Below are 26,589 nucleotides of genomic sequence, written 5' to 3' on the forward strand. Positions count from 1 at the left end.
TTGCCCCCACCCTGTTCAGTCTCATGTTTTCAGCCACGCTGACAGATGCCTTCAGAGACGCTGACGTAGGCATTGGCATCAGGTACCGCACAGATGGCTCACTCTTTAACCTCAGGAGGCTTCAAGCAAAAACCAAGGTGAGGGCAGACACTGTCAACGACTTCCTGTTTGCTGATGACTGCGCTGTCAATGCTGCCTCCAAAGCTGACATGCACAGTGTCGACAAGTTCTCTGCTGCCTGTGACAACTTTGGCCTCACAGTCAGCACAAAGAAGACTGAGGTGATGCACCAGCCAGCTCCAGGAAAGCCTTACGTTGAACCAAACATCTTCATTAACAGGCAACGACTGAACGCGGTGGACAAGTTCACATACCTGGGCAGTACTCTCTCGCACAGTTGTCATCGACGACGAGGTGAATGCCAGACTCGCCAAAGCCAGCGCTGCCTTCGGCAGACTCCATAAGAACGTTTGGAACAGGAGAGGCATCACCCTGGAAACGAAGCTCAAAGTATACAAGGCCATAGTTCTCACCACACTGCTCTATGGATGTGAATCATGGACGGTCTACAAACACCACGCCAAAAAGCTGAACCACTTCCACACCACCAGCCTCAGAAAACTTCTCGGCATAAAGTGGCAAGAGAAGATCCCTGACACAGAGGTGCTCACTCATGCAAACTTGCCCAGCATCTACACCATCTTGATGCAGGCCCAGCTGCGCTGGGCAGGCCATGTAGCTCGCATGCCAGACCACCAGCTCCCCAAGAAACTGCTGTATGGCGAACTCCAACATGGCAAGTGCTCCCATGGAGGCCAAAAGAAGCGCTTCAAAGACACTCTGAAAGCTTCACTGAAGGCCTTCAACATCAGCCACGACACATGGGAGCTGAATGCAAAGGACAGACCAAAGTGGCGTTCAGCTGTCCACAAAGGCACCAAATCCTGTGAGGCCAACAGAATCGCTGCAGCAGAGCAACACAGACAGGCCAGGAAAAGCAGTGCCAGCAAGTCCCCGACAGCTGCCACCATCCCCTGTCCACACTGCATCAGAACCTTCCAGGTGCGGATTGGCCTGACCAGTCATCTGTGCACCCACAGAGCCCAACCCACCCACCCCCAGGATGACTAGATGGTCCTCGTCGATCCCGACGGATGAACCACACACACCACCTCTCAATCCCCATTTGATTTGTGACCACATAAACATTTCCAAAACCCTGCCCCACCCAACCCCCCTTACTACCTTGTGTACTTCTGCCTAGTGTCTATATTATGTGCGTGATTATGGCATCTGTGCAAATGAGGTCCTGTGTACATGGATTCATCCAAAAATGCAACCATACATTTGATCACATTTTTATGCAGTTTATCACAAGTCCAACTATGAGTATAAGACATCTGTGTACATAAAACATGTCTTATTAGTTACATCAGACTATTCAATGGAAAAATATTATTTCACAATCTGTGAAAACACACACACGCACACACACACACACACACACACACATCTGTACATATTTGTTATATGCTTTGGGGCTACTTTTTCTTGGGGCTCAAGGGGTTGCAGATCTTACACACACTTGCAGACACAAGCATATTTAACACACACACACACAACAAGGCACAAGCTCTCTCTCTCACACACACACACACACACACACACACTCAATAACTGCATACATAAAAAAAATCATATATGAGCATACACACACACACACACACACACACACACACACACACACACATTCACACCAATAACTGCAGAAATAAAAAATAAAAAAAGACAAAATCCTGATCAGGACTGTGTTGATTAGTCACATAAGTTTAGCAGCATTCTCTTTCATGCACACATCCATATGAACACTTGCACACACACACACACTCTCTCTCTCTCTCTCTCTCTCTCTCACTATCTCATCCTACCTCACAATTTTATGATTGCATATAAATATATAAACATGAAGCAGAAGAAAGCATACAAAAGAGAAAAAAATTTTTAATTAAAAACACATCCAAAACTACTTAAGCTAAATACTGACAGATACTTCTTTTGAACTTTCCAGTTTACACTGGACATCATCTTTGAACAAAATGAATCCGGTCTCCATGCCATTTGCAAATATAAGCCATGAAAACTTCCTTTTCCACAATCTAGTTTAAAGACACTGGATTTTTTGTCCTTCATATCTGGTTCTGTCACATCTGCAGCAGAGGTGGATTCTACCACCACTATGCTGTCCTACAAAATGCCACCAAATTTCCAGTAGAACAGGCTTGCTAAAGGGGAAAAAAATATAGCAGTTTTGGTAATGCAAGCACAATATTCAGCCACTTGTAAGTTACATACTGTGTATACAAACCAGTTCTTATGAATCAAATTGACTGTGAAACAACATGTGTACAACTGAACATGTAAACAAAACTTCTCAAATTAGTACATAATTGATACCAACCACAATGCTTATGTCTAAAATATCATGCTTTAATCAAGGACCAACACTTTGTGATTCTTACCATTGTAGAAAAAAATGACCATTTTTTCACAGGAAATGCTGCAGGAAAGATTTACATGTCTTATTCCTGCATTTGCTGACACATTTTATACCACAGACAGGATTTTTATAAAGAAAAAAAAAGTCTTTGAGAGTGTCACATGAATTAGATTATGTATGGCACTAACTGGCCAACCCTATTCTCTCTCTCTCTCACACACACACACACAACCATGCAGCTCTAGCAAAGAAACACTAAAAACAGGAAGAGCGCAGCCCTGCTCAGGAGAATCTCCAATCGACACATATTGTACACTTTGTTGCTGGGGTGAATAAAGTCTGCAAACACAATCATGTTAATGTCCACAACAGGAAAATCTCAGGCACATTCAGCCAGATGAGATATTTAGCACCACAGTCTGGTTACTGCCTGGGACAAGAGCAGAAAGAACTGGAATTTCTAATTCCTTGAACAATAGAAACATCCTTTCCATATTCTTACTGGATGCACTGTACTTGCCTGACTGTACAGTTCCCACACCTTCATCAAACAAAACCTCTGGCATATATCTGTCTCACTTTCTGACAGTCTCACTACTGCAGGTCAACGCACCATCAGTACCACAAATCACTCAAAGCAACTTGCTCCACTGTGCCATATTAAACACTAACAACCAATAATTGAGTTTTCAACAGGTTACACCTACAATTGATGCCATGCTGTCTACATTAACAGCCAACAATGGACAAATAAGGAAATTTTCTATCTAAAATTACGTTTAATTACACATACTTAACCGTGACCCAACTAGTGCAGACTCCGGCAGGGGTCTGACATTCCTGTCCTGTGGAAACTACTATCCGCCTATGCGGAGCAGACGAAACTACGGCCGATAACCTCCCGGAAGTAGGTAACCTCCCCTTTGTCCCGCTGGTTATCGCCCTTCCAGGGCTTTCCCTATTGCTCTCTTCTCTTGGCTCACACCACTGGCAGTTAGAGTTCAATCCTCAACTCACATGAAACACATTTACACACATAATGAGCAGTTCTACAATCTCAATATGAAGAGATGACTAAGCATCTGAAATATCCAACTGTTGCGTGTCTTTTTTCTTTTAATTTGAATGTGACCTAACAGTTACAGACACTATCATTCTTGAAGGAGTCAAACATACAGTCAGTTTACAGTTTTTCAGCAACTGGTCACAGAGATGCTTGTTTACAACTTTATCAAAGTGAAGGTCCACATGATCTTCGCTATCGAAATTCAAACACGAAAAATATCGAAAATCCCTCTGGTTATTAAGTTTCACATTAAACAACTGAAGAAGCAATAGCTTTTGGCTTTCGAACCATGCTACAGCTGATTTTATGGAATTCAATAATTCACAAATGAATCACCTGCATGCAAAACATCTTCATTTCAGACACAACATGCAAACAACCAAAGTACAAAAACTGTTTCCAGATTCTGCAGTTCGAATCAAGAAAAACTTTTACATTACAGAACTGACAATGTTGATTGTACCCACAAGCTTTCAGACTCTCCCCAAAATTTTCTTCTGGTGGAAAACATGAACTGCATCAAAGACCATCCTGATTCTGTATATCCACATCAAAATTCAATTCAGAGTTAACAAAAGAAGGCAACTAGCATAAATGGACACATTATCTTGTTTTGTATGACAGCATTACCTAACTCACTGTGTGTAGCAAGTCAACACACACAGACCCAAAACTCATTTTAAATCAAACTGTAAAGTTGACCATAAACAGTCGGCGGCATAGACCCCCTTTCACAAAGCATGTACCATCAGCATTCTAAAAACCAGAAGAAAACCTCCCCTGACCTCCCCCCCCTAACCCCCTCTTCCCCACAGAAAAGCCATGGACTCATGTACCTACAGACACAAAGCAACAACTCAGTGATGAAGAAGAGATCAAGACTGATCACAGAAACCAACCCCTCCAAGAGAACAATAAAGCAACTTTGAGAATCCCTGAACAGAGAGCTGGAGACAATGGCCCCAACATCTGCAAAGCAATCCTCACATCACTAGACATGACTATGACAGTATGAGCTGTCTCCCGAGAAGTACCACCCTCATTCTACTTGAAAGAGACTTAAAAGCTTATGACTGTGATCAACACTGTCCATTCTGCATATAAAACCTTCTTCTTAGAGAAAATAGTCACATAATCTGGTATCAAAAACATCAAATTTGTATACAATGTCTCTCAAAGGGTTCCATTCACATTTTACATCTTCTCTCTAAAACTTACATTCCCCCTACTTCTTTTTCCCTTTCTCTCCATGGAACTTTGTAGGGTTTTTTTTCCTGCAAGACGCAACTGCTTCAATGTAGACATTGCCTTTGTTAAATAACACTTTATCATACATATATACAAATCCTTCTTTCCTTTCTTTTTTTTTTTTTTCTTTTTTTATTTTTTTTAACACATTTTAACAACCAAACATGGACTAACTAATGTAAAATTGTACTTTCAGTTTGCAAAACTCATAACCGCACACTATGTGGAAACAGAATATACACAACACACTCAAAATACTAATACTGTATTTTATAGACTACAGGCCACATGCTTTCTTACTCAGCTTCCATCCCTGCATTTCATCATGTAAAATGCCCAGTCTCTTAAAACTCCCTTGTCTGAAAACGCTGCAGTACTGCTAACAATTAAAAAAAAAACCCACCAAAAAACTGCTTCCCCTGAAATGGACCACTCTTGACAATAAAAACAGACCTCTAATGAAAGGAGCCATTCATTTTAAACTCAAGACCAACACTTTCATGATGTGACTTTATTAACCCTCACATCGCCAGCTATGTTCAAGCTGCTAACAGTTGCTAGTGAGCTAAGTCAGCTAACAGTACAGCTGAAAACCGGCTATGCGGCAGACCTGTCAGTGTCACTCCTCAGTTTGCTGCTATGTGGCATGAACTCTTCTCCACTGTCACTGTCAACAGCAAAATCATTTTCTGCCAACTGACTTTCAGTTAGACTTGCAGCTTGCTGTCCCATATATTGTGGTCTTAAGCGAGATTGCTGGTCACAATCTTAACCGGTTGAAGAACTCACCATCATTCAAACAAAGAGCATGAGAGCTGATTCAACAATGAGGAGAATGTTTCCGGTACATGTGGCAGAAGTGCTGGCAAAGTTTGGTGTTATTCATTGAAGAGTAGCACAAGTTTGTTAATTCTAATGCTCAAGTTGCCGATTGACGCCAGCAGCGTTCTCCCTACAAATCACCATGCTGCAAGTTGCCGAGTGGCCACTAAAGTGACCAAAGAGTAAATGTAGCTTTTTTCTTTAAATTACTTAAGCAAACAATTCCATCAGAATGACATCTCAAATTGGTTCTAATGTTTTGATGATATCAACTGCTTCTGGTATTTCTTTTATTCATCAATCATTATCATGAGTTTGTTTTTTTCTTGGTTTCCTGTGCACATCATTAATCTGGGGTATGCTCTGTTTTCATTGTCAATTTCTTAGCTTTATTCAAATCAAATATCACAAAAATGGGAGTCATTTGTAATGTGAGCATGTGTGATTTTCAAATATGTTTGCTTCTCTCTTCGCTTTCATGCTCTGGTAACTTTTTTTCCTTTAACAAATGGGATTTTACAGTCCAAAGCACAATGAGTTATGAAAACAGCAATGTTTTTTTTACTAAATTTTCAGGCTGAGCCAAAACTCATACATGCTTTGTAGTCTTTTAAATCCAGTGTTTAAAAACACAAGGCACTTGTAAAAGCAACATTCAGACACACACAAACACAGATGCAGAAAAGGAGGGCTAAGAACAGAAGTCTAGTCTCTGGCTCTTCAGTCTCTCTCTTTCTTCATCTGCAGACTGTGGGAGGGGATGGCACCAGCACGGGCTGGCACGGGGATGGAATCTTCGGAGTAGGCAGCAATGTCTTTGGCCGAGTACTCACGCATCTCCTTCTCATAACGCTCCTTCTCCTGCTCATAGAGCTCATAGTACAGCTGAAACACAACCACAGGTCATGCTGGAGGAGTGCTGGGGTGCCTGTGTTATCTCTGCTGACTAAATACTACAATAACTTGTTCTGAATACTGCTGTTACAGTGCCAGAAGAACAAGTCACAAGGCAGAATTTTCTACTTTTGAAAGAAAAGACTGGCAGAACTGATTGTGACAATACACAGCCTGTAAATCTATTTAGGAATATGTGTAACCCTGTGCCTTGGTACTTGTGCACTGGTACTAAAGACTAACACAAACAGCGACTTGGCTCAGCCACTGACCATAGCAGATGACAGACATTTGCTTTCTCCATCTTTCACAACTGATGTAACTTGAGTAGTAATACTAATACACAGGCGCAATGCCATTCAAAATTTTTAAAAAGCCCATTTCCCATAAATGGTTCAAATCATTTACAAAGCCAAACTGATGTATTATTCACTGCCAGGTGATGCCTGTTGTGCTTACATATACTTCATTCAGCATCTTACTAGATTCTAATCTAATCTTTCCTCTGCTAAAATGGTTTGAACGGACATTGAAGGTTACGTCATTCTGTCTTTTTGTAACATACAATGATACATTTTTTCATTCAATATGTGACTGCTTGTCAATAAACTAAAACCAAACTATCATAGTAAATAGATCAGGCATTCAAATGCTACAAAGCAGATTTTCATTATCAACACCTAATGACATTAACTTCACACAAACTGCATTACTTGTCTGCTTGGCCGATTTAAAACATGTTTGTTGCACTTAATAACTTGATAATTATCTTTTCGATTGGATCAGAAAGCCTCAAATGTTATATTTTGGCAGAATTGTCATTTCTTCTTTACATCTAAACCATTAGTGTCTGCCTGTGTTAAACTGATTCAATGCAATTAGCAATTTTCAGATATGAATGTGTTTATTGAGCTGAATTTGACGTAACAAATCAGCACTTTATTTTATATTCATTAGAAGGTTGTGTTGAAACCTTTAAATTGCACTTAATCCAACGTTAATGGGTTCATAGATCCCTTAGAAATCTATCATTAAACAATGGTGCACAATGGCAGATTCAGTGACTATGTGTCACAGCACTTTCTTCTTCTTCTCTTATGTATGTAACTATTGCAATAAAACAATAGAAAAACCATTGTGACTGGCCTCTATATGTCTCTGTTAATCCTTTCATCCTTTAAGCAGACATTAGGTTTGGTTCTGGACACCATGGGGTCATTTGACCAGTTTACCACAAAATTAATGGTCATTTTCAAAATCTATGAGTCAGGAAAAACAAACCCTTATTCCCTCCCCATCAAGCACCCCCCCTCCCTCCCCTCCCCCCAAAAATTATAATTGAATTTGCACTTTGTCCATTACACTTGTTGGTATGTGAAATGGTCTATCTATATAGATACATATATGTAATCTGTGCATGTGTGTGTGTGTGTGTGTGTGTGTGTGTGTGTGTGTGTGTGTGTTGTGTTGTGTGTGTTGTGTGATGGGAAAGAGAGAGAGGGACTATGTGCTAATGTTTGCTGTGTCAAGCTGAACACAGAAAATACATGTTAGTCATTTCTAAACTTTATTCAGCATAGCTGATACACTGCTGTGGATTGTATATGTCCACACTATGGTCCAACCAATACGAAGGACAAAGTAAAAACAAAAGCAATACAGCTGAAAGACATATCTACAGTGTCACTGTCACTTGCGTTGGTCCAGTACAATTGTTTTATGAAAGCACTTTGCTCTGCTTTGTGGAAATCCATATCTGCACCACTGCAAAATGTCTTAAGTTTCCTAAAGTCATGGAAAAATGTTATGTATATAAAGACATATAACTAAGGAAGATATGTATGCATGTGTGTTTGAAGTCTTTGCCTGGGGAAGAAAAGGGCACAGATAGAAAAGTGTATACCATTACCCAAGGATTTCTACACTATTCCATGTGAGTTGAACAAATATTGGAGCACAGAACACAGAACTTGTGGCCAACAGTAGGGGGACTCATCAGAGAGTACCTGATCTGTACTGAATCAGAATATGAGAGGGTCTAGTCACAAACAAACCATACCTTCTTCTCCTCCTGGGAGAGGTTGTTCCACTGCTGGGCCAGTCGCCGTGTCATTTCATGATGGGCCATCTCTTCCTTGTGCTCCTAAAGCCATGCACATATATGCCATCAGTACTTCACTTCCTCTGTGTACATAACACAATGTCACAGGCACACGATAAAACTTTCCAATCTGTTTCACTATTTTACCAACACTGTACAAATACTTTTGTCATGCTTTGAAAGAACAGAGACAGATAATCAGGTTTCAGACTTTTTCCCAGATATATAATCACTAACAAGATAGCATCCCACAGCCTTCCACTATCACAGAGATGAAACTTGAAATATTTCATCCATCAAAAATGCATTTCATTTCAAAAGGCCTGTAAGATGGAAAGACAAATAGATAAAAATAAAACGCAAGATTAGAGAATCTACCACTTACACAATTTCTATTTGTCATAAAACAACTACAAGTGTGTGTATGTGGCCATAATGTGCACACATATTTGTGCTACATGCATGCATTTATGTGTGAAGACCATTAATCCCACCCTAAAGCAGCAATGCCAAATGTACCTTGAAGTACTCCTCCTGAATGGCAGGCCGGCGCTGCTGGCAGAACATCAGAAAGGCATTGGCAGGTTTCTTGGGAGCGTTGGGATCTCTGTCCTTCTCCAGTTTGATCTTCTTGCTCTTGCCAGCTGGCGCTCCACTGACACTGGCAGCCACAGCAGCAATGGTGCTGTCTGCTAACCCATGAGCAGCTAATAGTGGCTGGATGCTTGACAGTGCTGACTGTCTCTCACTGCCCCGGCGACGAGGTGATGCTGATTCACTGTCTGAGCCACCAGGGTAGGGTGGGGGTGGGCGCAGACAGTTGAACACTTCATCCTCCTAGTGGACATAAAATTAACAATCAACTCACTCATTGTGTCTGCAGGTGTGGTGTGTGTCCATCGAGATCGATGATGACCATCGTTGTCATCCAGCTGGGGGATGGGGGGAGGGTGGTGGTGGGGTGGGGGGGAGGATGCTCATGAATCTATCTGTGAATGCGCAGATGGCTGAATAGTCCAATCTGCGCACGAAATGTTCGCTGATAGTTGGGGCAGACAAAGACAGGCATACCATTGTCAGGGAGCTTGTTTGCCCGTGACTTTCTGGCCTGCCTCTTCTGAACAGCTGCAGCAGTCCTGTTGGCCTCGCACAACTTGGCGCCTTTGTGCACAGCAGCACGCCATTTGTCACGGTCCACTGCAGATTCCTCCCAGGAGTCAGGGTTGATATCAAACGCTTTCAGAGAGACTTTCAGAGTATCTCTGAAGCACTTCTTCTGACCTCCGTGTGATCTCTTCCCTTGTTGCAGCTCGCCATAAAAGAGCCTTTTGGGCAGCCGATGGTCTGGCATGCGCGCCACGTGTCCAGCCCAGCGAAGCTGGGACTGCATCAGGATGGTGAAGATGCTGGGAAGGGTGGCTTTTGCGAGCACCTCTGTGTCTGGGGTCTTGTCTTGCCACTTGATGTTCAGTAGCTTCCTGAGGCATGTTGTGTGGAAGTGGTTCAGCTTCTTGGCATGTCGTTGGTACACTGTCCAAGTTTCGCAGGCGTACAGTAGTGTGGGGAGAACTACTGCTCTGTAGACCTTTAGCTTGGTCTCAAGACTAATGCCTCTTCTGTTCCAGACATTTGCACTGAGTCTACCAAAAGTTGCGCTTGCTCTTGCAATCCTGACATTCACTTCATCGTCGATGGTCACATTTCGTGACAGTGTGCTGCCAAGGTATGTGAACCGCTCCACCGCACTGATTCTCTGACCGTTGACTGTGATGTTGGGCTCAACGTAGGGTTTCCCTGGGGCTGGCTGATGGAGAACTTCAGTTTTCCTCGTGCTGATGGTAAGGCCGAAGTTCCTGCTGGCAGTGGCAAACTTGTCAACGCTGAGTTGCATGTCAGCTTCAGATCCAGCGTTGAGGGCACAATCATCAGCAAACAAAAAGTCTCTGATGATGTCTGTCATGACCTTCGTTTTTGCTTGAAGCCTTCTGAGGTTAAACAGTTTACCATCTGTTCGGTACTTTAGGCAGATTCCAACATCGCCATCTCTGAAGGCATCAGTAAGCATTGCAGAGAACATGAGGCTGAACAGCGTTGGAGCCAGGACGCAGCCTTGCTTGACACCATTTGTGACAGCAAAAGGAGCAGATGTTTCGCCTTTGTCCTGGACTCGAGCCTGCATGCCTTCATGGAATTGGCTGACCAAGGAAATAAATTTCTGAGGGCATCCGTACTTGGCCATGATCTTCCACAGTACCTCTCTACTCACGGTGTCGAAGGCCTTAGTGAGGTCGACATAGGAGGAGAACAGATCAGCATTTTGCTCCTGACATTTCTCTTGCAGCTGCCTTGCAGCAAACACCATGTCGGTGGTTCCGCGCTCTTTCCGGAATCCACATTGGCTCTCAGGCAAATGACCTTGGTCAAGGTGTCCTGTGAGGCGGTTTAGTAGGATCCTGGCAAGTATCTTGCCTGCGATGGAGAGCAAGGAAATGCCCCGATGGTTATCACAGGCTTGCCGGTTCCCCTTTCGCTTGTACAAGTGAATGATAGATGCATCTTTGAAATCCTGGGGGATCGTCTCTTCTTTCCACATGAGTGAGTACAGCTGATGGAGCTTCTCAGTCAGCACAGTGCCTCCATCCTTGTAGACCTCTGCTGGTATGGAGTCTGAGCCAGATGCTTTGCCACTGGATAGCAGACGAATTGCTTTCTGGGTCTCAAGAGGTGTTGGCGGATCGTCCAGTGCTTCATTGATGGGGACTTGTGGGAGACGGTCTATGGCTTCATCATTTATGGAGGAAGGGCGATTTAAGACACTGTTGAAGTGCTCAGCCCAGCGTTCGAGAATTTTCTCCTTCTCGGTGATCAAGGTATTCCCATCTGCACTGAGGAGGGGAGATGATCCTGAGGATGTGGGGCCGTAGACTTCTTTTAAGGCATCATAGAACCTCTTCATATCGTGCCTGTCAGCATATCCCTGGATCTCATCAGCTTTGTCACTCAGCCACTTATCCTGCATCTGGCGTAACTTTTGCTGAACAGTCCTGCGGATGGCATCGTACACATCCTTTTTTGATGTGGACTTTGGGTTGCTCAGGTAGGCTTGATGCAGACGGCGTTTCTCATCCAGAAGCTGCTTGATTTCATCACAGTTTTCATCAAACCAGTCTTTGTGCTTTCTAGACATGGGTCCCAGGGTCTCTGAAGCTGTACTATAGATCAGCTCGCGCAGGGTCCTCCAGTCAGACTCCACATTCTGGTTGTCCAGAGAGGCGGATTCCAGACGATGTTCCAGCAGCTCCACAAAGGACTGTTTGATGGTGATGTTTTTCAGCTTAGCGATGTTGAGCCGTTTTGGAGCCTTCTGGCCTTGGGGGCGTCTCTTGGGCTGGATTCGAATATTCAGCTTCGAGACTACAAGGTGATGGTCTGTCCAACACTCGGCGCCGCACATGGTCTTTGTTACACGTACATCTTGCCTATCCCTTTTCCTCACGATGACATAATCGATGAGATGCCAATGCTTTGAGCGAGGGTGCATCCATGACGTCCTGTTACGGGTAGAGAGGCAGAAAACTGTGTTGGTTATCAGCAGTTCGTGCTCTGCACAGGTCTGAAGCAAAAGCAATCCATTTGGGTTGCAGTGGCCCACACCGTACTTTTCAATCACTCCATCCCAGGAGATGTAGTCAGAGCCAACTCTAGCACTGAAGTCCCCAAGAATGATGAGCTTGTCTGCTTTAGGGACAGCAGCAATGACAGAGTGAAGGTCCTCGTAGAACTTCGCCTTCACTTCATCCGGGTTGGTCATGGTTGGGGCGTAGGCACTGACAATCGTGAAGTGCTTCTGGCCAGATGCCAGTGGGAGTTTCATGGTCATAAGCCTATCGTTGACTCCCTTTGGGATTCCAGCTAGCTTGCTGACAAGTGCTGTTTTTACTGCAAAACCAACGCCAGCCTCACGTCGCTCTTCGCTTCCTCGTCCACTCCAGAAGAAGGTGTAACCAGATCCCCGTTCACAGAGCTGGCCTTCACCTGCAAGCCGAGTCTCACTCAAGGCTGCGATGTCAATGTTGTATCTGGCGAGTTCGGATGCAACTAGTGCCGTTCTCCTTTGGGGTCTGTCCGCGTTATCTCTGTCCAGGAGAGTCCTTATGTTCCAAGCACCAATGGTGAGAGGAACGATCCTTGTTTTTTTCTTTTCTTTCTTGTTGTTTCGACCGCTGATGTAGGGTCCCCGCCAGCCGCGGTATGCTGGCCAGGGTGATATGGAGCAGGCAATTTTTAGGGCACCTTTTCTAGCCCCTTCCTCATGCCAGGGAGGTGAGCAGTGCATTCCTAAAGAGGGCTGCTCAGACGCTCAGACGGCTGCCGAGCTCCATCGCTGCTCCTGTCGACGAAGAACGACCCTATGGCCTGAGCCGCCTGCGTGCAGGTCTGCGACTGCGACTGCCAGTGTACCCACACCTGTCGTTTCGTCGCTCGCCTGTCGCCACAGGACTTGGGGGTGATGAAATGATGAAGGATGAAAGGTCATTTTGGATGACTGATGACTTGCGCGATGAGTTTGTTTAAAGTGAAGAGGAGTTGCGCAACGTCAACCTCACTCTCTCGTCCGGGTCCACCAATTTCCAGTGGCAAGACTAAGTCGAGACGATTGGAGGATGAGCACGGATGCAGTGGATGACCAAGATATCCTTTCGGTGTCTCATCTTGCTCTCTGCACTCCACAGTGCGTTGCTGTAACCGCCTTCCTCTCCGTTGAACCGATAGGTTTCTTCCGCAGATTCTGCCGGATCCAGACTTCGCATGCATGGGTAGACACACCCCGGGGGCCAACTGCGTGTGGCATGCACACAGCACAGTGGAGCTAGATGGCCGTCGGTGGCTCTCCTGAGCCAACGCCCTTTTATGGATCTCCATAAGGGTGTCTAGCCACCTGCCTCACCAGTCCCGGAAGGGAGCGGTGGGAGTGCCGGTTTAGTCGCCGGCAACCCGACCCTGAACAGGTTGTACTGGATTACAGGTTACCAGTAGCAGATCTAATGACCTGACCTGACCTGACCTGCAGGTGTAAAATCAATATGAAACACTACATTAATGCATTACCTAATTTTTCCCACATGTATTTCATGTCAATCAATGTCAGCAACAAATCAGGAATTAATACTTCACCATGCAGTCGACTAAGACCTGTCCTCTATGTTTAGTACAGCGAATGAACACCAAGAGGATCTACAAGTGTCTCCACACTTCTTCCTGTCAAGTGACTTGCACACTGATTTGTCCACTAAGCCTCCACCCTTCAGTGAGATAAAGATACTGAGAATCAAAGTATAGAGAAGCTTGTCATGCCTCAAACTCAAACTGAGTGCCCAGCATAAACAGATTGTGGAGGGATGTCATGGGAGGGATCATTGTCATACTCCACAGTCTACTTTGAGTGTGGACTTCTAGCAAGGATTTGGTTTACTGTGTATGGGAGACTTTAACAAGCAACATGAAAAGCATCTGTGACATGTCATGGAGATGTTAAAAGTGGAAAAAAAAGAAGAGAAAAGCGAAAGAACCACTCACCTCCCACATAACTGGTATCTGGGCTTCTCGGAATCCATCATCATGCTCATCCAGACGGCTGATCAAATACCTGAACATTTCACACCTCTGTCATAGTAACTTTGTCATAAATGACCACCAGTCAATATATGTATGTGTGTGTGTGTGTGTGTGTGTGTGTGTGTGTGTGTGTGTGTGTGCGTGAGTACTTGTGCATATATATATGTAAATCATACTGAATGTATATGGATACTCATGTGTACAGAATCTAGAAAGTAAAAGAGAAAAAGATATCAACAGAATAACAACACTAAACAACAGAGAAACGTATAAATTTTACAGATACTAAGAATCTTATCTAATTCAATAATTGGATAATCTTTAAATATCACATTATAACATGTGACCTCAGTGTTGCTGTGCTTTTACTGTTTAAACTTATTGTTTTGTCCTCACTGTCTTTTTTCTTAACAACAAAACAAGCATAAACAAGTGAGCCTACAGTCAGTTTCTGTGGTCTGTCAACCACCAGTTCTAAGACTGATTCCACGTAATTTTTATGAAAGTTTACTATGCCTGTCCAAATAGTTTCATTTAGGTCTTACCGTTTGTCTCGTTTGTAACGTTTCATCAGCTTCTTCACATGTTGAACTCTGTTTACAAGCTTTTCATTGGACTGAAACAGAAAAAAAGAAAAACAAATTAAGTGATTAAGATAGTGAACACTGCAGATCAAACAAATCAGTGAAAAACAAAATACGCAAAAAGTCTTCCGCATGACTTTTTGATGTCTGCTTAGTCTTGCAGGGCTTTACCTCATGACAGGAATGGCTTCGTCTGGTGGCCTTGACCTTGACTGTACAATGTACCCCTCAGCTTTCACTCAGGATTCCCCTTCTGGACATTACCAGTCACTGTGCCAAGTGTTGTGAAGACTGAATACAAGACAGATGGCTTTCAACGATGGTGTGATCATGCCACTAATATGTAATTTCTTAAAATGGTGCTTGACTCTGGTGTGTATTTTGACTAGCCCATGATCTTTCATTTTTTACCCCTCCCTTTTAGTTGCTAGGGCTTTCTCTGCCAATCTAAAGCCTTGCATAGGTTCATGTTTTCTCTATGGCCTATCTCGATGTCAAACAAACATGCTATCATTCCCACAAGCTTATTTTACTGTGCTCTGCTATGACCTTCACCTTTGAAATGAAAAAGTTCCACTCTTTGAGTATGAAATGGAGGACCTGAGAGGTATCAGTCTCTACCAATGGTACCATCCTGCAAAGATTTACCTCTATCATTTGCTGAGGCTCAAAAACTGCAAATGTTAAAGTTCCCCCACCCCCCACTACACACACACATACACAAAATCTCAGTACAACATTTCAAACCATGACTTTTACCAGTGACTTGCATCTTTAATCTATTATTTCAGAAATTTCCTTCTTCTTGATAGGCAGCAAGCTTGATGGTTGAAGAATCTTCTGCACAATGTGGGTATCTTAATGGTGACATTCAATGTGGTCCAAAGGTAACTTATCTTCTGAATGATGGTGGTGAGATTTAACTTGTGTGCAAGATGTGAAAATGCATAACCTCAGTTCATTGTTTAAATCGAAAGACTTTAACAGTTTAAGGGAATAGAGTCAAGCACATGATATGTCTAAACCAGTGATGTCAATTTTTTTTTTGGTATTGTCACTTGTAAAATGCAGACACCTACTGGAATCCAGAGGCGAAACCAGAGACACCTGAATCAGAGATCTGAGGGTGAGACCAGACAGAAGACCATTGCAAAGAAGCTGTTGATTGCACTGCCTGCAGTTGCTGAACCAGAACCAGATTAAAATCAAGATGACCAGCTGGACTGTGTTCTTGAATCAGTTCCTGCTGATGATGTGGTGACGACTCACTTAAACTGATCCACCACAGTCTATAAAAACTCAGCTCTGGGATCCACAAGTGAAGTTGCAGAAAGAAAACTTCAAAGCACCATGATCTGCAACAACACACCCACCACCACACACCACAGCACACATACACAAAAGTATACACAGACACAAAAAGGAGGAATTTCTTTAAGTTTAACCTATTCAGTGCCAGGGAAGTTTGTAAAAAAAATATTTAAAAAATATTTTAAAGTGCTCTCCCATTGCAAGGGAATTCAGAGATTTCAGAGGTAATAGATTTTTTTAAATTATAGTACAAACATTATTTATGAGATAAAGAGGCAAAGTAAACATTTTTGTAATGGAAAATGAATATAGATTCTGAATCTGAGCTTTTTTTCCCATTTACTTTGACTGTAGAGACCTATTCACTAATTCAGGCATTTCAAAGTAATGAAAATAATTTTTGTGCATCAAAAAAGTCTGTTTCCACCTGTATAGAATGACACTGAAAAAGAAAAACAAAATACAACTGAATATAGCATGTTTATAGACAGATTATGCCTGTAGAAGAAATTAAACACAGGTATATTTTTAAGATAACAATCACAATGCTGTTTAACATTTAACTTTTTGTAAGTGAATAACTGTCCCAGAAATGACAAAGGTTCTGTCAAGATAAAAAGTCAATCATGTTCTCTGACACTGAGCATAGTAGTTAAGCTTTTCTTTGACTCACTTGTGTAAACAAAGTGAGTCTATGTTTTAACCCGGTGTTCGGTTGTCTGTGTGTGTGTGTGTGTGTGTGTGTGTGTGTGTGTCCGTGGTAAACTTTAACATTGACATTTTCTCTGCAAATACTTTGTCAGTTGACACCAAATTAGGCATAAAAATAGGAAAAATTCAGTTCTTTCCAGTCATCTTGGTTAAAACAATATTGCACCTCTGGGATGGGCACAAAAAAATAATAAAAGAAGCCAAATTATATGCAAACGGCATTTACTGATATATTTATATATTTTTTATTCTCTAAACTTGGCACTTTGATCTGATATTCTGATACAACAACAAGAGCAGTCATTATTATCATTTTTTGTTCAAACAGGAACTTCTTTTGCCAAACATGGAAGTTTTATTTATTTTGCAAACATTTTGGTGCAGATAGAAAAAAAGGGAAATTAATCTGTAATTAATGCTAGGGGACTTAATTTGCTTTAAACTGATCTTTCTCATCTTAAACATTACATTTTGAACTTATACTCAATACATAAAAAGCTTGTGTGTTTTACTCTCAGTGTACAGGGCTTTCACTATGTTCATTCACCCAAGTGGTCTTTTTCGGAAAATACTAAAATCAATACGACGAGTGGACTTTATAGATCTATTGGCTGAGCCCTGAAGGTCATGGGCAAAAATCAATTGCGTACACATATTTATACACATTAAAAGCGCATGCTCATGTTCTTCGCGAACGACGCCATTTTGTTTCTTCAAGTTGTTGACCTGCCTGTTCAATCCTATATTCAATGGACAATACACGATAACATGTGATGGAAAGTTGGAGAAGGAGACCGTTAAATATTTATTCAGAGAAAGATTTGTGAACGCCTCATCACTTACTGGATTATGCCCCAAACTGCCATAAAAATATCCACAGAATCAGTCAGAATTCACAGTTTAAAATTGTAAACCATGTGAGTTAATACCCTTGAATTGATGAAACGAAAAATTTCCAGTCTTGACTTTTCTCAAAATGAAGTCCTTTTCACTTCATACGACGTTTAGAAGTACTTGTACTTGGCTCTACATGTTGGTGGTGGTGTGTCCATCGAGATCGATGATGACCATCATTGTCATCCAGATGGGGGATGGGGCATGGGGGGAGGGTGGTGGTGGGGTGGGGGGAAGGATGCTCATGAATCTATCTGTGAATGCGCAGATGGCTGAATAGTCCAATCTGCGCACGAAATGTTCGCTGACAGTTGGGGCAGACAAAGACAGGCATATCATTGTCAGGGAGCTTGTTTGCCCGTGACTTTCTGGCCTGCCTCTTCTGAACAGCTGCAGCAGTCCTGTTGGCCTCGCACAACTTGGCGCCTTTGTGCACAGCAGCGCGCCATTTGTTACGGTCCACTGCAGATTCCTCCCAGGAGTCAGGGTTGATATCAAACGCTTTCAGAGAGACTTTCAGAGTATCTCTGAAGCGCTTCTTCTGACCTCCGTGTGATCTCTTCCCTTGTTGCAGCTCGCCATGGAAGAGCCTTTTGGGCAGCCGATGGTCTGGCATGCGCGCCACGTGTCCAGCCCAGCGAAGCTGGGACTGCATCAGGATGGTGAAGATGCTGGGAAGGGTGGCTTTTGCGAGCACCTCTGTGTCTGGGGTCTTGTCTTGCCACTTGATGTTCAGTAGCTTCCTGAGGCATGTTGTGTGGAAGTGGTTCAGCTTCTTGGCATGTCGTTGGTACACTGTCCAAGTTTCGCAGGCGTACAGTAGTGTGGGGAGAACTACTGCTCTGTAGACCTTTAGCTTGGTCTCAAGACTAATGCCTCTACATGTTATTAGTTTAACAAAATACTCAATTTTCATATCAACTTTAAAACTATAAAACTAGAAATGAACATAAAAGAGAAATTGAATCGACCATGTCGTACTACATTCCCGGCAGGTGTAACTAAACTTGTACATCTATCTAGATCTAGAGAAAACGGCTAAATGTTGCAGTGTGATTGCAGTGATAGCCACGTCTCCTTTACCGCGGACTTAAAAAGAATTTTTTATTGCCCTTAGAGATATTTTGAATGCCCAAGATACACCAGAATAATATGATTTAAACAGCGTTCTCACTGCGAATACCGCTATTGATTTATCGCCCTTTAAAAAGTATGTTCAAATATTAAATTTTAGAGCGTCAGTTAAGGAGCCACGATAGTGTAATGGGTAAGACAGTTTCTTCTCACCTGAACACGCAGGGTTCGAATCTGGTTTGGACTTTTTCTTTTTTTTCTTTCTTTTTTTTTTAACCCGAAGCTTTATAATAACAAATACAGAACACAATTTAAAAATTAGATTTTTTTTTTTTTTTTAAGTGTATCACAAGTGAGTCTGGAAGGCCTTGCCTCTCTTGTTTTCTTTTTTTTTTTTCACACCAAGGAGCGTTCCCCCTTGGCTTCAGGGCAGGAAGCTCTTTAAAAATACTTTCTCCCTCTTGGTTGCAAATGCAATCCATCAGATAAACATCATAAAGTGTCTGCTGTACATCCGGTTTGTCTGCTCTACATAGGAGTCATTCAATTGATCAATGAAAAAAAGCAAGAAAAATTAAAAACACAAGATTCTTGTCCATTGTCTGTCAACCCTGGGTTTCATAAAAATCATGGGCGCTAGCAAGCGGGACAAAGGGAAGGTTACCAACTTCCGGGAGGTTATCGGCCGTAAGTTTCGTTTTCTCCGCATAGGCGGATAGTAGTTTGCACAGGACAGAAATGTCAGACCCCTGCCAGAGTCTGCATTAGTTGGGTCACGGTTAAGTATGTGTAATTAAATCATGGATTACTGGCTGTTGTCCAGTTCCTGCTAGATGAATACTGTGAAAGACAGTTCACTGAAGTCATAGTCAAACCTCTTTCCCACATTCTGTCTGGTCTTGACCTATCCTCCCAACCACTATAGTCTCCTCTCCCGCTCTTCTCAAATCAAATGAAAGAACTGCACCCTCACTCACTGTCAGTCATTGTCACCTGCTCAAAATTGATGTATGAGATGGACTGGATAAAGCATCAAACATTGCTGTCTAGAGAATTACAACTCTAGACATACCTATATTACTATCATTCATCATATTACATTCAATTCGCCATGCATTATTTGTTTCCTTATCCATCACCTTTTTCATTATGTTTCAGACACACTGAAGACCCTTTTTGTCATTGCTTGAATATGTGCAAATAAAGTGTTGGTGAAAGCAAAGAGTTGTCAGACTTATTTATGACAAGAAGGGGTTAGAAGACCAACATGGCCAACATACCCTGTCCTGCACCTGACTGCGACACAAGTTGGCCTGCAAACACTCCGGTGGAGGTGCTGACCCACCTAATCAATCTTCATAGTGCCACTGCCCACCGAACGAATTCGCAACCAACCGCTACCATGAAAGCCTCACCTGAGAAGGTACGCCGCCCTGTTATCTCCGCAGCTGGAACTAGTGAGGAGTGGGCTTACTCTGAGCAGAGATGGTCAGACTATAAACAAGCCACTCGTCTCACGGGTAGTGACGTCGTCTTCCAGCTTCTTGAGTGCTGCGATGAGACCCTCAGAAGATCTCACACGCACATTCAGTGCATTGGCCTCCAGCGATGAGCAAACGGTCCTCAGTAACATTAAGTCCCTGGCTGTCCGCCAAGAAAACGTCATGGTTGCTCACGTACAGCTACAACAGATGTGCCAGGACCAGGATGAACCTGTCAGGGCCTTCGCTGCCTGTCTTCGAAGGCAGGCAGGAGTGCAACTTCAAGGTGGAATGCCCCTCTGAAACCTGCCATACCACGATTGATTACAGCAACGTCATAGTCTGTGATGCTCTCATATGTGGGTTGGAGGACGAGGAGATCTGCCTTGATATCCTGGGTGACTCCAAACAGGACATGACCCTGGAAGAAGCCCTGAGCCGAAAAACGCTCAGCCAACCGGCTCCTGAGCCACAGCACCACCTCAACCACTGCTGCCTCCAGCTCATACAGGTACCAGGATCGGTACCACCTGGCCAATAAATCCAGTGAGCCCCATGATACACCTGCCCCTAACCCCTGCAGTCACTGCGGAAAACACGGCCACAGATGTCATGTACACGAACGCATGAGGATATGCACCACCTACAACCACAAGTGTACAAAGTGTGGCATCCTGCACCACTATGAGAGTGTCTGCCGCCAACAACGCCATCCCCAGTGACAGGCTCAAGCCAACGCAGCTGACACAGAAGACCATGCTACAGCGGTATTCAACAGCTTATGCCCTGTGGTTGACCTCCCTGGTGAATCCTCCACTCAAGCAATAACTCTTGACCACCATGTGTACAATGAATTCTGCGATGCCTGGTTAAACATTCTTCCGATCCCCACCCCTTCGTCATTACCTTCATTCAAGCCGACCCAGCTGACGCGAAGGCATTGGGCTTCCCCACTTCTCTCTCACGACCGACCACAGCCATCCGTCACAATGCTATGGCAGACACTGGATGCCAGTTATGCCTGGCTGGGACAAGCCTCCTATCCAAACTGGGCCTGGACCAGCGCCACCTTATACCGGTCAATATGAAAATGACTGCCGCTAACAACAGCCTCATAGATATCATCGGTGCCTGACCCTACGCATATCTGGGACTGCCCCATCCTCTGCAAAGTGCACGACCCATCAAATCGTCTACATCACCCCTTCAACTGACAAACTTTCCCTCTCCAAGCAAGCCTGTGTCGCTCTCGGGATAATTCCTCCCCACTTCCCCATGGTTGGAGAAAGCTGTGGAAATATTTGCACCCCGCTGAAAACATCTCCTGCAACAATGACTCAGAATGTATGTGGCTGCCCCCTACGACAAACACCACCCCCTCCTCCCACTTCACTACCATTCCTGGCCACTGAGGAGAACCGTGGTCACCTGGAGAAGTGGCTACTAGAATACTACAGCTCCAGCACATTCAACGTCTGCGAACATCAGCAACTCCCCAAAGTCCAGCCCACCGATCCACTTAATGGTAGACCCCGATGCCAAACCAGTCGCCCACCACACACCCATACCTGTCCCAATTCACTGGCAAGAGGAAGTGAAAGCGGGTCTCGACTGCAACGTTCAACTGAGTTGTTGAGCCTGTCCCCATTGGTACACCTGTCACCTGGTGCCACAGAATGGTGGTATGCCCCAAGAAGTCTGGAAAACCTGGACGGACTGTCGATCTTCAGCCCCTCTTCCGACACACGGCCCGCGAGACACATTCCACTAAGCCTGCACCGTACCACCCCACACCTGAAAAACTGTCTTTGACGCTTGGAACAGCTACTACAGCATCGCCCTTGATGAGAGGGACCACCACCTCATCACCTTCATCACGCCCTGGGGCCGCTTCCGCTATTGCGTTGCACCACAGAGATACATCGCTTCAGGGGACAGCTACAGCAGACGGTTCAACGAAACTGTCTCAAGCATACCCCAGAAAACAACGACACCTTGATGTGGTCGAACACCATCGAGGAAGCATTCTTTCAGGCCGTCCAATGGCTTGACGTCTGCGGTTCGACTTTGCCCAAACTACCGTCGAATTTGCTGGGTTTGAGATCACCCCTACCACAGTGCGACCCTGTGCCCACTATCTCGAGGCAATCCGTGACTTTCCCACCCCTAAGAACATCACTGACATCCGCAGCTGGTTCGGTCTGATCAACCAAGTCTCCTATGCTTTCGCTTCTGCCGAACGAATGCTGCCATTCCGGGAACTTCTCAAGCCAAGCGCCCGGTTTGTATGGACAGACCAACTGAAGAGCCTCTTTGAGGAATCCAAATCACTCATCAATGATGAGATCCAAAGAGGTGTGGAGATCTTTGACAACACCAAGCTGACCTGCCTGGCCACTGATTGGAGCAAAGATGGCATTGGCTTCTGGCTGTTCCAAAAGCATCGCGTATGCTCCTCCTCCCGCCCCTTCTGCTGCAAGTCTGGCTGGAAGATCACCCTGGTTTGGAGCCGCTTCATGTCAGCGGCAGAATCTCGCTACGCACCAGTGGAAGGCGAAGCACTGGCTGTTGCCGATGGGTTGGACAAAGCATGCCACTTCACCCTTGGCTGCACCAATCTCATTGTCACAGTTGACCACAAACCTCTCTTGAAAGTATTTGGTGACCGCTGCCTGGACGACATCCCAAACCCTTGACTGCGCAACCTGAAAGAAAAAACCCTATGATTTAACTTCAGCATTGTTCATGCTCTCACAATGACTACATTTCACCGGTTACCGAGATTGTCCAATCTGTCACATGGGACATGATCCGCACTGCTACTGCCAGTGACCCAAGCATGACCAAACTCATGGACACAATAGAGGACAGCTTCCCAGAGGACTCTTCCAAAGTCCCCTCAGAGCTGCGGCAGTACTACCAGTTTCGTGATGGACTCACCAGCTTCAATGGAGTTATCCTGTACTGTGACAGGGTTGCCATTCCTGCCTCCCTCCACATGCAGGTTCTCCAGGCGTTACACTCAGCACATCAGGGCGTGACACAAATGTGTTCCAGAGCAGAGACATCCTTCTTTTGGCCAGGCATGACCCCAGCCATCACTGAGATGTGGGAACACTGGTCAGTCTGCAACCGTATGGCACCCTCACAGCCAAGCGCACCCCCCACACCTCCAATGACTCCTGCCTACCCATTCCAAAACCTGGTTGCTGATTACTTCCAGTACCGTGGCCACCACGACCTCGAGGCTGTGGACAGATACAGTAACTGGCCTATCGTGAAGGAAGCTTCAAATGGCACAGCGGGACTTATCACCGCCCTACGTCGTATCTTTGTGACACATGGCATCAGCGATGAGCTGACATCGGATGGAGGACCAGAGTTTACCTCTCTCCAAACGGTCACCTTCCTCCACAACTGGGGAGTGCACCACAGAATCGCTTCCATTTGATTGTATTTCCCCATGGCAACTGCCGCGCCGAAATCGGTGTCAAGACAGTGAACGCCTCATTACAGACAACACTGATGCAATGGCTCCCTCAACACTGACTGTTTCCAGCGCGCAATGCTACAGTACAGAAATACCCCTGACCAGGACACACACTTGTCCCCAGCCATGTGCATCTTTGGCTGCCCAATACGAGACTTTATTCCCATCCATCCCGGCAAGTACCAGCCACACTCTGCTTGGCGTGAGACTCTGGCTTCTCGTGAAGAAGCCCTGCGTAACCGTCACATGCGTGATGCCGAACGGTTGTCAGAACACATACGCCCACTTCCTCCCCTGACTGTCCGAGACTGTGTCCGAATCCAGAACCAAGTTGGACCTAATCCTACCAAATGGGACAAAACTGGTGTAATCGAAGAAGTACGCCAGTTTGATCAGTACATGGTGAGAGTGGATGGCCCAGGACGAGTCATGCTACGCAACAGAAAATTCCTCTGGAAGTACTTACCAGTTGTTCCCCGCCCACCGCTACTCATAGCCCCCAGTCCACCTGCATTTCAGATGCCAACACCAACGGTGAGACAGCCTTCTCAACCCAGTTCAATAGCTCCTCCTGCAGCTACACCAGCGACGCCTCAGGCCTACCCAACGTGCCCACTTCCTGACGCCAAGACCACCACGACCGGGAACCTGTGTCCACTGCCTACCCCCAAGACCACCTCAACCGGGAACTTGTATCCACTGCCTACCCCCAGACCCACGCCAACTTCCCCCACCTTCACCACCTCACCTCCCTCAGGGCATGCCACCAATGGTTGTACCCCAAGAGCCCTTCAAGCCTTAAGACCACACAATGCCCCTGGCCTCAAAGAGCGGCCCTTGCCTGATGCAGCTGATCCCCCACCCAGAAATCGCCACGTCCGTCACTCCGCCAGACTGGCAAAGACTGGCATGAAAGCCTGACACACAACTGACACATTGCTCCTTGATTGTCACATCATCATATTTCAACTAACTTTCTCATACACTAACTATTCCATTTCCTTTAACCATTCCCCTCACACTACATATTATCAGTCTTCCTCGCTTCCCTCCAAAGACTTGGGGAGGGCATAGAGAATTACAACTCTAGACATACTTATATTATTTATTTACTAACATTCATCACATTACATTCAATTCACCATGCATTATTCATTTCATTATCCATCATCTTTTTCATTATGTTTCGGACACACTGAAGACCCTTTTTGTCATTGCTTGAATCTGTGCAAAAAAAGTTTTGGTGAAAGCAACGAGTTGTCAGACTTATTTACTGTCAGTTTCATCACTGCCGTTGTCATCACCTTCGAGTTAAACCAAACATCAGACAAGATGGATACATCCTTCATTTTTATTACCGTAAGTTGTGTAAATCCATTGACTGGGACCACTGTGTTATCAGGACAATGTTTCCAACGTTTTTTAAGTATAAATCTGATACAAACCCACTTTTCAGGTGCGCTCGACAAAGTGCAGTTAGCTAAACACTATCAAGATGAAAGGAGTCCTCCACCTAAGTCCTGACTTATGCTCATTCAATTAGTATATTTATAATCCAGACACATTAGACTGTTCATTGATCCAAACTCTGTTGAAGGAAAAATCAGAACAGATGCAGGACATCACTTGTTGTAACTGTTATAGTTATATTAGTTATAATACAAGTTATAGGCACTGTAGCAATACTTTGTGCAGGTCGTCAGCTGACATTATTTTGGCACTGAATGGTTTCAAGAAAGGTGGATACAATGTAATCTGAAATATGATACAGTTTAGGTCTTAGTTATATCGATACAATATCTTGGGAATGACACAAAAAGGGGATTCTTGACAGGTTGGCTACCAAGTGAAGACATCTTTATTCATGCTCTTCTATAAGTGGTTTGCTGTACTTCACCTATTGTGATTATTTGTAAACCTATAAAACCAAGATAGCAATACCCTCAAATTTCACATTCTTAGACAACAAACACTGAACGAAAGAGTGATCTGGCTAGTTGTGGTACTGTGTAAGATACGCGAAACTTGGCATGTTAACAGTCCCAGACCCATTCCAATTCACCCACTGACCTCATAAGTATAAGCATTTCATTTTACTTTATTTGTTGGTCTGAATAATAGTGAATCAATGGGCTTTGGCTTGTGTTTGAAGCAATGCCGGGACCAACCCTATTATATAGTATTAATACTATAATTCTTTTTAATAGTATTATTTTGTCTTTACTAATTACTGTGTCAAGCGTATGCCTGAAGAAAGCATAATGATCATAATCTCATCAACATATTCCTTGTTGCAAAAATCTCTAAGTCTTATATTGTTATAATTATTTTTCATCTGAATGCTAGTCGGCAAAAAAAAATGAATCTGAACCTTTCGTCCAAGAACATAATTTCGAACTTTAAGAAAATGGATACACCCCTTTCCATAAATAGCACGTACTAACTATTCATAAAGAATTATTATGCATACATACAATACTTACTTGTTGTAACTGTTCACATCGCTTTCTAAGTGAAAAATATTTGTTGAGGAAGGCGTTGGCCTGTGTAAGGCAATTCAACTGTGCTTCCAACTCCGCTGTTTCCGACATTTTGTCGCAGATGGTTGAGATTTTTCTAAGGGTGTTCTCCCTTCGTTTAGAATCTGGCTCTTATTATATCCCTTGAGTGGCTTCAACGGGTTTCATGAGGATATCAATAATAACGTTACACACACACACACACACACACACACACACACACATATATATATATGTGTGTGTGTGTGTGTGTGTGTGTGTGTGTGTGTGTGTGTGTGCGC

At 44.1% G+C, this 26,589-nt stretch overlaps 2 protein-coding genes across 2 annotated transcripts in view; both read right to left on the reverse strand.

Annotated features, from left to right (window-relative positions):
- Positions 1 to 26,589, reverse strand: part of LOC143278477 (uncharacterized) — an 87,835-nt gene that overhangs the window by 27,090 nt on the left and 34,156 nt on the right. The window lies entirely within an intron of this gene.
- LOC143297160 (uncharacterized) lies at positions 6,078 to 26,399 on the reverse strand. The gene is made up of 6 exons (XM_076609352.1): positions 26,273 to 26,399; positions 14,790 to 14,860; positions 14,206 to 14,275; positions 9,148 to 9,465; positions 8,587 to 8,670; positions 6,078 to 6,518 (listed from the first exon to the last, which is right to left on the reverse strand). The coding sequence occupies exons 1-6, from the start codon at positions 26,378 to 26,380 to the stop codon at positions 6,354 to 6,356; spliced, it is 816 nt and encodes a 271-aa protein (XP_076465467.1). The 5' UTR covers positions 26,381 to 26,399; the 3' UTR covers positions 6,078 to 6,353.

The sequence above is a fragment of the Babylonia areolata genome, chromosome 2 (assembly GCF_041734735.1).
Source record: "Babylonia areolata isolate BAREFJ2019XMU chromosome 2, ASM4173473v1, whole genome shotgun sequence".
Lineage (NCBI taxonomy): Eukaryota > Metazoa > Mollusca > Gastropoda > Neogastropoda > Buccinidae > Babylonia > Babylonia areolata.